The sequence below is a fragment of the Limulus polyphemus genome, unplaced genomic scaffold (assembly GCF_000517525.1).
Source record: "Limulus polyphemus unplaced genomic scaffold, Limulus_polyphemus-2.1.2 Scaffold944, whole genome shotgun sequence".
NCBI classification, from domain to species: Eukaryota; Metazoa; Arthropoda; class Merostomata; order Xiphosura; family Limulidae; genus Limulus; species Limulus polyphemus.
The window spans coordinates 231,416-245,456 of NW_013666554.1; the positions used below are offsets into that span (position 1 = coordinate 231,416).

Genomic DNA, 14,041 nt, shown 5'->3' on the forward strand with positions numbered 1-14,041 from the left:
CTGTTCAACCTTTCGGAATTAATCTATATCCTGGAATCAGTGATCTCTATTCATTGGTTTAATCTGTCAGAAAAATAATTTTTATTCTTTGCATATATTTTTCACATAATGTGAACGCTGAATTTTCTAAAACTTACTATTTATTTAAGATAATTTTTCATACATGTTTTTATAAATTGATTAGCATAACATATCATTTTCAATCAGTCACCAGGTGTCACCTTTATTTTACTTAAGTGTAGTTTTAAATATACATATATTTATCCATTTCTAAAGTAAAATATCCCAAACACCTTTTCACATATACTCTCACCATCAGCTACACTGTACCAGAAATTAGATTCTTAGAACAGTACATTGAGAAATAGACTAAACATTCCCTGGAAAACTGGATGACCTTCATGATGTCACTGAACTACCTTTATATATATATCACTCATTTGATTACACCACCATTTCCAGTTTTTCCCTAAAGAAAGGTCCACCTTTCAAAAGTGCTTGGGTTATAGGGTTTTTATTCATTTCTATCAATATTTATATAATGATGTTGTGGTTCAATCTTGTAGTTACCAAAGTCAACTGAATTCTTGAGCTTCCGAGTTACAAACTAAAACAAATGAACCAAGTACAAAATACTGAGATGACCATTTAGCTCCAAGTAAAATTACTTTACCGAATTTGATTAACTTTTGTTTCATAGGAATGCTATAATATATAATAGTAGATATATAGAATGACAGAATAACTTAGGAAAACAAAATGGGAAAATTCTGGCATACAAATATGGAATGTGTTTACATATACATACAATAGATATAGGCTTACCATAAAACTTTGAACAAAATGATCAAATCACTGTAGGTAAAGAATCAAGATTATGACACTTATGATAAACAACATTGTCAATAAACAATGTTGTTTATTATAAGTGTCGTAATCTTGTATATATATATATATTATATTTGTGATGTTAGAAAAGCGTGTAGGTTCAAGAAGTCTTGATAGAAACTTTATAACCCGAGCACTTTCGATAGGTGGACCTTTCTTCTTCAGGGGCAAACTGGGAATTTTAATATTGTTACAAAATCAATGTTGTTTTAACAAAATCTTTACTTTCTGTCCGACATTAAATAGGCAGGATTGTGCAATTATACCAGTCTTGCATGACTTGAAAGTCTAGTTGGTATTAGTGAAAACAGATTTTTAAGTATTTATGATAATGTTAAAAATTAGGTTAGCACACTGGAAAAGTAATGTTGCCTTAATACTTTATCTACTGGAAAGTAAACCATCTGTAAACTCTATATGCAATCAAACAAAGTAAAAAAATCTATATTATATAAACATTTAACAATGTACAAAGTTATGAATAGTGCATTTCTAAAATTCAGATCCATTGAGAAACAGCACATTCCAGGCCAATGTTACAACAAGACAATAAATCGTGTGATTTGAAAGCTTGTTTTCCAGCAGTTATCCTCTCTTCACAGTTCTAGTTAACCTGAACTCCCGAGTCCCAAGATTTGATAAACTTAGTATAAACAATTATGGTTTTCTGTTACAATTTGCAGTCACTCCAAAAAGAAAATAGGAGAAATTTGTAATTATTTCCTAATTTTTTATGGTGGTTACGAGGTCGGTCAAATCAACAGACCTCATAAAGAGTTAGGGTAAAGAAAATAATACATAATATATAGTTTTTCTGGAAAAACAAAACATGTGATTTTTACTTAGGAGGTTTTAGGGGTTCTGCAAATAATATTTGAAAATTTTCAGAAGTATTTTTAATCTTATCATGAAAATTACTTTGCATTCATAAAAGGAAAAAAAACATGCAGTGTAAATTGTAAATAGTTTTTCATTGAACATTAACATGCTCTTTTCTACTTCCAGAAGGTAAACATGTAGTGTACATTGTAATTAAAGATTTTCATTGACACTGAAGTGCTTTTTTCTTTCTTTTTTTTAAGTATATTAAATTCTACCTATGGGACCCTTGAAAATTAGTTTTGGAACCTCAAAAATCTCACTGGGACTCTTGAAAGAAAAAATAATTTGAGAGTCCAGGATGCTAGTGAGAACCCTGTTCTTACTAAATTTTAAAAAAACATTTTAAACTTTGGAGCAAATTGAATATTTATTAAGATTTTCAAGGCTTTGAGTTCAAAAACATGTAATACCAAGTACTCGTCAGAGTTTTTACGTATGAACTCTGTGAAAATAGTTTACTTTCAGGATAACATAAGGCTATGATGATTTATTTTAAATCAAACTGAGATTTTGTTAAGACAGATCTTTTGTTATTGATAGATTTCTGTTGTAGAATGTGTTTTCTTGCGGGTAATTAGTTCAGTGCTGTTTAAGCATTGTTGCGAGTCTTATGACTACAAATAAGACAAATTTGAAATATTCCGTATCCATAATGGTCTAAGAGAATTTTGAGAAAGCAAATATAGGTAAATGTGATGTTTTGTCACATTCCTTAAGCCTAATGAGCTTTCAGTGATGACGATTATGTTACAGTATGGGAATTGTTGAAATTATATATTCAAAGTATCTTATGAGAATACAGAAATAAATGAATTAAAACACATTTATTAATACAATATAGGATAATTTGAAAAGTTTCTAAAAACAAGTCTTAAAAACTTCCTTTTGATTTCCACTCCCTTAAATCATTACACACCCTCAATTGCTATTATATCACAAAAATTTCAAACTTTTTCGGTTTAAGCTACAGGACTGTCATCTTCTTAAAAAGATACATTTTTTATACTGATTAAAGTACTCTTCTTACTAACAAATTAGAAACATTCAGAAAATTTCAAAAAACTTAATTTTTTAATTCTGAGGTGTAATTTGAAGCTAATTATTGACAGTTATTTGATATATTACTTAACACACCTGAAGAAAATGTTAACTATTTTAAAATAGTGAAATACAAAGAAGTTTTCATAATTCAGTCTTTAACATTTGAACAATGCATGCATCAAACCTTTTCATGTTTCACTTCCAAGCAGAATTTTATCATACTAGTTAAGTGCAAATTTCTAAAATTAAGCAAAAGAAATTTAATAAAATTCACACATTCCTTATCCAGACTACCTACGTTACAATCAAATGATGAACATTTGGGACAGATATGCAAGTTTCAAAATCAAATATTTCAAAAAGATTCTTAAAATGTGAAAAATACAAGTTTTGGAAGCACAATGATATTTGTTTTAAGCAGAATTATTTCTTTGCTAGTTGTGGATTAATTTGTTTAATTAATGATGCAGTGTGTGCTATTATACAGTGATTGAAGCATTTAGTAGATAAATATATGAAATAGTCTACATTCGGTTTAGTTTTACTTTGGTTGGCAGTCTAAATGGCCATGCTTAATAGGTTGAAAAATGAAACTTATTTTGACATTAAAATTTTCTATCAGCTGTATCCAGGTTTTCAATTTTCACTAAATGAAACTCAACTAAAATTTTTCTCAAAATACGTTAAAATTATATATTTAATGAACTTTGTTAAACACAGTATCTTAAACAAGTACACTAAACAGGATGTATATTTAATAACCTTAGTTAAACATTGTACCTTAAATAAATTCAGTATGGATGACAAACATAAAGTACTTGCACTAGCTATAAAATAAAATGGTCATGAGTTATTTTAATCTTTTATAACTTATACAACTTTGGTTCTAACAAAAAATGTCATTCTTCTTTAGTAAACCCCACCTTGTTAAACTGTGGTGCAGATGGAGGATTTTCCCGAAGTTCAGGATCACCATATTCATTGTTCACATAGTAACCAACACGGATGAACTCTTTTCTTCGATAAGAACAAGTTAAAAGAACCACAGTAACACCTACAGCATCTTGAATAGGAATCTTAGCTGGGTCAGGTGGATCAGCCTAAAAAATTTTTAATTCTCTTGAGAAAGCTTAACAGGAAGAAATATTTCGCACAGTTATTTACTTGCCAAGGTGACATATTCAACGTTTCAACTAACTAAACAGTTGTTTATATTTTGGTTTGTTTGAACATCTTATAACAAGTATGAAATATTTCTAAACACGGTACTTTGTTACAGCATTTGAAGTATCCATTAGATGTATGGAACATTCTGGTAAGAGGTTCCATAAAAACTATATCAATTAATTCTGCCTGCTGGTAGATTAGATGGAAGACAGTTAGTCAACAACATCGATCACCAACTGTTGGGCTACTCTTGTCTTACCTAATTGTACAGTTTGAGTCACCTTACGAATGCACCCATGGTCCTAAAGTGTGGAGTGAGATCTTTTAAAACTATCAAACTTCAAACAGCAGATCCAGTCAAACATGCTAACCACTGGGCCATGCTTAGCCCTGAAATTTGAGTGAATATATTAAAGTATACAAAATAATTCAATTGCCTAACAGCACCAAAAAATGAATTATACATAGTAATCAACATGTGCAGTTCAACACAAGTAGAAAGCAAGCATTTTTTTAAACTCGTTTAATTTTTGATAAGGACTTATTTTCCAAATTTATATAAATCATCCCAAAATTGTAGGTTTTGTTTATGAAAATTCAATAAATGCAAATTGAATTTTGTAAATTTGTTTAGCGTATCTATAATTTCTTGCTTTGTGGTTATAATGAACCAAACACATTAATTACTATATATATAAAACTCTACTTTTGTTGCCATTAGATAATTGAATTATTTTGTACACTTTAATATATATCTACTTAAAAAAGCAAGTCAGAAAACTCTTGATCTTTTTATACATTTTTAGTTTCAATATAACTACTCAATCTTAATTATTATGTTAAAAATAGACAAAGTTGATAATCTGTATGAACAGACTACTGATACAAGTTCAAGATTCTTTAGTTAAAAATAATATATTGGGGAACATAAGTTACCACAACCATGTTTTCTCATGGTTTCACTGTTTCCTCTTTATTGTTGTATTATAACTAAAAAGTACAAAATATTAGGATCACCCCATAGGTTATTAGGCACTTAGTTGTTTAATAAGTGTCATACTTTAGAGTTCTAATGCAGTCCAAGTTTTTGTTTTCAAGCTTTTATTTAGACTTAATTCTTTGCTATTAGACTGGAGGTTTACAGAATTTACTATAGGTCTTAGCACTGCAGTTATACCAGTTTGCAGCTTTTTTGTATTTTAGAAACTTTCAGATAATTTATTGTTTCTTACGTATTTTTGACGTTTCAAACACAAGGAGTGTCTTAGCCATGAATGGTTACACAAAAAGGAGGCATGTTTAAGAACAGTTAAGAAAATAACAGGGTCCTGTCCAATTAAAATGTTCATGACATCATTTGCCACCTGTGGTACATTTGCATATTTTTTGTTGGACATCTTGAGCCAACCGTGGTACACAGCACTCATAAGATTTAACTGCACCTCATATCTCCAAAGTTCTATATGAAAGCATTTATTTTGTATAGACAGCTATAATAAAGCCACGCCTTCCATCATGTACCACTGGTGGAGCACGTATGCCATGTTGAAAGTACAACCAAAATAAAACAAATTTACATGATTAAATCACTTTTTGTTTTAAAGTTACATCTAGACTCTAGAGACCGGAATTAACTTTTTCATTGTGAGTAATTGAAGCAAAAAACAAACTGAGACTTCTTTCATAAATAAAAAACTGTTATGAAAAACTATAATTTAATGAATATAGAAATGAAAAGGAAATAAAATTTTCATAGTGAGTAAATGGAGCAAAAAAACTAATTAGACATTTATGTATAAGTTGAGACCAAACATTCACCCACTTTGAAAATTTAAAGAAGTTAACATTTTCCAACACTGAAATTTTATTTCTGATGGATAGTCACCACCTCTCGCATCTACCTTTTCCAGTTAAGTGCTGCCTCCTATTTGTGAACTTTTTTACTCGCTACTAGCCTAGAGGCTCCCACCTAATCTCATGTGTTTCCACGTGACAACCCTCCACCAATAGCATTGTAACACTTCCTCCTAGTGAAACTCCCTCTATACTGATTGTTCAATGATCACTTCGAGATTAGACAAGAACGTAAGATGCACCAGAAGTGGGAATTGTGAACAGAAGTATCTATCGGAAATACATTTTCAGTGTTGGAAAATGTGAATTTCCAATAAAATACGTAATTTCTTCTCACATCAACTAGAATCCCACGCTGAAGGGGCCAATACAAAATGTTACACACATACATAGATACATACATACACATACTTCCTTTGGGAAGTGCCGGAAGAGAACCATTGGAGCGTGACACTCTATATCTTAAACAAATATAGGAGCACACTTGAGTCAGACCACACCTCATCTATACCAGGGTAAACTCTTTGCCCTAAAAGGAGGGGAAGTGTTGCATGAACAGGCAGAAGATACAAGCCAAACCAAAACCTGCATCAGGCTTTCAGAAGTGCTAAATGTGTAGTGTGGCTAGGGCACATCAGAATGTACATAGTGGGTTAACTCAAGTCCAAAACCAAGTGGCACAGAGAATTTGGTTTTTGGCCTATCATTTACACATCAAGCTTAGTGAGGCAGAACAGGAAAGTAACATCCCTCCTGTAACAGAGTGAGGACTTATTTTGATGGCTCCTGCACCAATCCAACACTGAACCACCCAGGAACCCAACTTCTGGGTAGCAGTAGGATGGGGGAACTGTACTACAGAGGGGTGAACATGGACAGAATGTTCTACTCTCCACTGAGGGGAGTTGCTCACATTCAGGAGATATCCTTTACCCCAGTGGTTAGGAACTCGTGAGTGGCAAAGGATTGAGGGACCACACCAGAAAAGGGATTCTAAGAGAGGTTCCATTGATCCTGTAAGTTCCAAGAAAGCCCAAGTTCCCAATAGATAGAGAACCTCTCATACAGGAAGAGAAGGAGAGGACAGAGTTGTGGAAACAAAATCTTCCATGGTCTGCAAATGCAGTAAAGAAGGCTATGCCCTGCTGAGACCGGAAGTGAACACACCCAAGTCAACCAGATACTGGTTGGGTATGAGACTTCTCTAGTTTTACTACCCAACCTAAACAAACTACATCCCGATGAAGAAGAGCATGGTCGAAAGAGTCCTGCTGGGATGGAGCTAAAAGAAACCAGTTGTTCATATAATAGTGGAATCTCAATCCCAAACTGTGATTGTGACAACTGAAAGCACACAATAAGCAACTAAAAAAAAAAAAAAAACATATGGGACTGATGCCACCCCAAAATGATGAGCTCAGAACAGAGAAACTTAACTGTGATTTACAGACTGAAGATAAAGTCTGGATGCTGGAAAGTTGGGAATGTAAAGCATCAGAGATATTGACCTTAGTCACCAAAAGTCCCAGAGATAAGGTCCATCAGAGTGTGAGAAACCTCAGCATGGTAAAATGTGGAAGGTGGAGAAACTGACAGAGATGAGACATAACAATGATTGGATGCCCATTTCCAGTGTACTGGGGAAGGACAAACAGATGGAAATAAAACCACAGAGAAGAGTTAGAAACCTTTTTAATAGCATCCTTGGCCAAAAGGTCAGGCACCAACTTGGAAAGACACTGGTAAGAAACAGGATCCCCTGAAGGAGGGAATGGAGAGGGAAATCAAGAGTAAAGCCAACAGATAGAACCAATAGCCCCAGTCAGATGCAAAAGATCCACAAATCAAGCCAAATGGGCCTTCACTGTTCCTGAGCACAGAAGATAATCACTTACAAAACTGTCAATACTGAAACTTATGGGTAGCAAAAGAACAGATGGGAAAAGAGAAACAAGAGGTGGAAAAGAGTTGTGAGACAGCAACTGGAAATGGGGACTTTGTGAAAGATGGTACACAAGAGTAGTCAATGAAAAATGTTTTTGCACAGCCTAAGCTCATGACTACAAAGAATCAGATATCCCACTGAAAACCCATTGGCAGAGGAAAGGAGCTAAACGAAGGTCCTCAAGTAAATATACTTTGGCAAGCAGAATGTATCTTGCCAAAAAATCCAATCAATAGAGTAACCAGATGAGAAGAGACAAGTCTGGGGAAGAAAAATATGCCAACAAAGAAAAAGAAAGGAAATTTCCACAGAAAATCCCTCAGGGGTATGGTGGATTGCTTCCAAAAGGAAATGGAATGAGGATAGATAATGTAAAAGGGTAGAAAACTGAGCTTGAGAAAGACTAACAGAAGACAATGGATCAGAACTCCAAGCTTGAAGAAGACTCCAGAGTTTGGGAGTCCAAGAAAAGAGCTTCAGATCAATTGTAATCCTAGGCATATGTGCAACCAGTTGAGGAGGACAAGGCATACCAGTACCTCAGTAAATTTGAGACAAAACATTTTTCAGCATAGACTTGGATATTGATGGAGGAAAAACAGTATTATGAAGAAAGGAAAGTAAGGGAATAGTGGATTGCTTCCAAAAGAAGATGTATGGAAGAAAGATAGTGTAAAAGGGTAGTGAGGGTAAGGTGAAGGCAAGAAAACTGAGCTTGAGACAATGGATCAGAACCAGAGCCCATTTAAGAAAAGAAAACTCTATTCCTATAGTTGTCATAGAACTCAAAACAAAGGCTTCTGGTGTGCGGCTGATTCTTGAAAATGAACCAGAAAGTCAAACCTTCAAAAACGTTAAAAAAGTTTCTTGACACTAGGATTGAACAAATGGAGCACCAATTCAATGATCAAGTGGTCTCCCACATCAACACATGTACTTCCTTCCAAATGGTCCAGTCAATGTGCAGTTTGACATATGATGATGTGGCTTCTTTGATGAACTGAATGCTAATGCTGTGTGGGCTGACTTGAGCTCCTTCAAGTATGTTGCAAGAGAGCAAGAAGATCAAGATAAAAATGTTGTGCATTACTTGTGGAAAGCAAACATCGGTTACAACAAAGATGCAATCGTGTTCTCTAAAAGTAGCTACAGTGAATCATCAGAAGATATTTTTGGTAATTTATTTCTTTTCTTTGCAAATTCATTAAAATTATATTTAAATATCATAACCAACAATAATAAATGTATCATTGTAAATACAAACAGATTCAACCACATTGCAAATAGCTTTGACATTCCTGGATAGCATAATTAATTATTTTATCTACATTTACTCCTGGATTTAATGTAATCTTATAAACAAAGAAATTGGTAGATATGTTACAGTTAAGATCCATTTGACAGATACCTTGTGAGGTGGTCTTTCTTCATTTTTTAATTATTATTATGTTTATATTTTAAGTACCTTTTCCTATGTCATTTAGTTGAGCCATCACTTCTGAGCCAAGTATAATCTTCACCCACGTGAAAATGTGTCGTAACAAGGGAGAAACAAAGGAGGGACCTCCTCAGCATTATCATGTGTGCACATCCAACACCATTATCACCATATGAATAGAGGTGAGGGTAGGTGGGAGTATCAAAGCTAGTGACAAGCAAAAATTTGCACATATAGAGGGCAGTATAAGTAGAGAAAAGCTATTTGTGAGAGAGGTAAAATATTGTATCAGAACTTCTTCACAACTGTACTTCCTTGACAATATAATATAAGCAATATGTATATTACATACAAACAGTGATGAAGTGGGGCCATAGCACACCCTTTTTACCTTTCTTTTTTAAAATAATAACACATAATTATCAAATAGGAATGAACTTGTATGTTTGTGATGCCATAAAAACAACAGATAATATATAAAGTGAATTTTTCTGACTCTGATACACCTGTTAAATAAACTTAAGTGGTAAACGTCTGGTACTTGTACACAAATTAAATACCTAAAATACAGCTTACATGTGCATGCATATTGCAAGAATTAGAAATGTATTACGATTTTCTTTGCACTCTGAATACAGACCTGGAACACAAACATGTGTCTTCCTTCTGGTACAGGACCTACAAAAACTGTGTCGAGAACTTGGTCGTAATCTTCACTCTCAGCTGAGCCAACGTAGATTATTTTCCATTCCAAGTCTATGAACATTAAAAAGTACAAAATAATTAGTACTACAATGTGCAATAAAGCAATGAATGCATCTTGATAATTGTACATACCTAAAAAACATTAAATACATAACTTCCAATTTCATCATAATTCACTTACCTCCATAAACTGTATGGCATGAAAAATAATTAAATTATATGTCTTTTACTCAGTTTAACATTTAGTGTTACAGTTTTGTGGGAGTATTTGTCAATAATAAATCCCCAAATGTGCAACCCAATATTTATAATATTACAGTAGGAGCACAGATAAATCTCATAAACCTGAAACTTTCAAAGGTGTTAGAAAAAAATGTGGAGAATTTGTTTCTGGAAAAAAAAGAAGACAACATCTTATAAACTTACTAAACAGTTTATCAAACACATCCTCTACACAATTACTAAACAGTTTATTAAACACATCTTCTGTAGACCTACTGAACAGTCTGTTAGACATCTTCTGTAGACCTACTGAACAGTCTGTTAGAGATCTTCTGTGGACTTATTGAACAGTCTGTTAGACATCTTCTACAGACTTACTGAACAGTCTGTTAGACATCTTCTACAGACTTACTGAACAGTCTGTTAGACATCTTCCACAGACTTACTGAACAGTCTGTTAGACATCTTCCGCAGACTTACTGAACAGTCTGTTAGACATCTTCTGCAGACTTACTGAACAGTCTGTCAGACATCTTCTACATACTTATTGAACAGTCTGTCAGACATCTTCTACAGACTTATTGAACAGTTTGTCAGACATCTTCCACAGACTTATTGAACAGTTTGTTAGATATCTCCTGCAGACTTATTGAACAATTTATTAAAGATGTATCTTCTGCAGGCTTACTAAAGAGTTTGTTAAAGACATATCTTCTACAGAATTAATAAACAGTTTGTTAAAGACATATCTTCTACAAACTTACTGAATAGTTTGCTAAAGACATCTAGAGAATTAATAAACAGTTTGTTAAAGACATCTTCTACAGAATTAATAAACAGTTTGTTAAAGACATATCTTCTACAAACTTACCGAATAGTTTGCTAAAGACATCTAGAGAATTAATAAACAGTTTGTTAAAGACACCTTTGCAAACTTACTGAACAGTTTATTGAAACTCATAAGAATGTGTACACAAATTACTTTCACTTTCAACAGACGCGGGCTCATTATTAAGGGAAACTAGTTTTGGGAAAATTTATTTGATTAGTCTTTTCCTCGTGAGGCTGAAAATTCACTTGGGTTGTCAGAAATTCTCAATTACTAAAAAGACTTTTACTAGAATACTGAGAAGGGCCGGTAGAATGATACTTGGTTTATCAAATTTTCAACTACCAAGAGAGAGAGACTTTAAAATTAGGACTTGTTTTCTCTTAAACATAGAATAACTAAAGGAGGATTGATTCATGTTTCTAAAATTGTTTTTAGGTTTGAACAATCTGCCAATAACCTGTATATTAGAGAAAATAAGTTTTAAGTTTTAGAAGCATAACTACTTGTTCTTTGGTAACATTCTTCTCAATTTTTTAACTAAATAAGAACATGTTGCCAAAGATAAAGTATACTGAATAATTTTCAAATGATACAGTGTTACTTTAAATTATTTTTGCAACTGTTGGATAGACTTATAGTTGTGCAGGATGACATTTACTCCTGGATTTTGTTTTGTTTGGAAGGATGATCCTGATGGACTGTTTGGTCATCTGTAACTTTGATATTTCACATGTTCTAAGCTTAAGAAACAGAGAATAAAGCTTCTAGCCTTGACAAGGTTTATTCGTACACTTTTGTGCATTTAGCATTTGGTGAACACTATTATGTTTGAAACACTGTTCAACAACAGAAAATTTTGTGATGACTAAGACAGCCAATAACATGTCTATTTTATGAACAAGAGTTAAAGACAGAACATAGAAATAATAGGTCAATTAATTTAATGCCTGATATTAGCAAAGATTTGAAATGTATATTCAAAGATCAATTAGAAAATAACTTTTAATAGAAATACTTTTGAAAGAGGCTTTTTGCCTTACCAACTTCACAAGTATTTTTTATTAAGATAATGATATATCTTTAGGAATGTAAGAAGAATTCTATGCACCTCTGTTGTTTATTTTCATAAGTGATTTGGATAATTCCTGGAAGAAATCTGTCCCGACTTGGACATGAACCAAGGATCCTTAACTTGAGTATACGTGTGTGAATGAAGAGTGAACTAAAAGAGTTAATTAGTCTTACTTCACTTTGCTTTATTTTGCATATTAAATTCTTATCAATTTTGAATTTATATATATATATATATACAGAGAGAGAGAGAGAGAAAGAGGTTGAAGAAAGAAGAAAAATGAAAACTTAACTTTCTTTTTCTGATGCTTCAATTGTTTACTTGAGCTTATTGACTTCATCTCCTTGTTTTTTTTTATGGTGTTTCAATTGTTTACTTAAGCTTATTGACTTCATCTCCTTGTTTTTTATGGTGTTTCATTTGTTTACTTGAGCTTATTGACTTCATATTGTTTTGTTTTTTTTCTGGTGTTTCAATTGTTTACTTAAGCTTATTGACTTCATCTCCTTGTTTTTTTTATGGTGTTTCATTTGTTTACTTGAGCTTATTGACTTCATCTCCTTGTTGTTTTTTTTCTATGGTGTTTCATTTGTTTACTTGAGCTTATTGACTTCATATTGTTTTTTTTTCTGGTGTTTCAATTGTTTACTTAAGCTTATTGACTTCACCTCCTTGTTTTTTTCTGGTATTTCAATTGTTTACTTGAGCTTATTGACTTCACCTCCTTGTTTTTTTCTGGTATTTCAATTGTTTACTTGAGCTTATTGACTTCACCTCCTTGTTTTTTCCTGGTGTTTCAATTGTTTACTTGAGCTTATTGACTTCATCTCCTTGTTTTTTTATGGTGTTTCAATTGTTTATTTGAGCTTATTGACTTCATCTCCTTGTTTTTTCTGGTGTTTCAATTGTTTATTTGAGCTTATTGACTTCATATTGTTTATTTATGGTGTTTCAATTGCTTACTTCGACTTGATGACTTTCCATAAAGTTGCTTTTTTCTGATGTTTTAACTGCTTATTAAACTTAAAGGCTTCCCATATCCTTGCCTTTTCTGATGTTTACAAGTTTTATGTTAGCTTAATGATGGTATCTGAATATACCATAGATTTCTATCTTCTTGTATCAGTTTATTTTGAATATATGTAGGTTTAACATAACATGTTTGAGAAAACCTGAAAAGCTCATTTTGTTTCAAGTTATCTTTCTTCCTTTATTGTTCTCAAAGTAGGTACTACCTCTTACCGCATGGGAAGAACACAACAGGATGTTGTGTAAGAATGTCAACAGCAGGATTCTTTAATGGTTCTTCAGGCGATATCTAGAGGCTAAAGTCCCACCTATGTTGTAATGAGAATGACCTATCATGAGGGTAGAACATATCACACTGGGTAAATGTGAAGTTTCCTGGAAACTATGGAACACTGTATTTAAATAGTCTGGTACAATACCCCAACTGAAACAGTCTGGTCTATGGTTTAATATGAAAAGTTAAGTATATAGTACAAGAAAATGTCCAGCATAAGTAAGAACTAAAAGTACACACACACACTATGTTTGTGTTATATTGTTTAATAAAGACTGTGCATTTTGTTCTGCATTTGTGTTTAATCTTCTTATTTTGTTTAACATTGACTCAAATGAGTAAGAATATTCAGTTCACCTCGGTATACCACAATGGCTTTCCAACACTTTGCTTTCTAGATTGTGTGTACTTAACCCTATGTGCATGGGTAAGGGTCAAAGTATGCATGACTTGATCTATTACAGAGTGCCATTTAACGTGGTATGTATTTGACGTAAGAGTTTATCAGCTATTCATTTTACTCTATAATGCTGATTTAGCAACAGCTCATGACAAAGGAGTAAATACCAGCTACAATATATATAGGGATACTGAAAAAAAAACAAAAAAAAAACTGTAGAAATGCATTTCAGTAGTTCCAGAGGTTATGCAAACTATACAGTGGACAAAAGATTTTTTTTTTTATATATAAA

General features: G+C 32.7%; 1 protein-coding gene across 2 annotated transcripts in view; it reads right to left on the minus strand.

Annotated features, from left to right (window-relative positions):
* The window catches only part of LOC106461366 (histone chaperone asf1-like), a 23,703-nt gene that overhangs the window by 2,594 nt on the left and 7,068 nt on the right, over positions 1-14,041 (minus strand). For both annotated transcript variants that reach the window (XM_022388301.1, XM_013921184.2), the window contains 2 exons: positions 9,856-9,971; positions 3,735-3,911 (listed from right to left, as the gene is read on the minus strand). In XM_022388301.1, the coding sequence (XP_022244009.1) occupies positions 3,735-3,911; positions 9,856-9,971 (293 nt within the window). The remainder of the gene's footprint in view (positions 1-3,734; positions 3,912-9,855; positions 9,972-14,041) is intronic.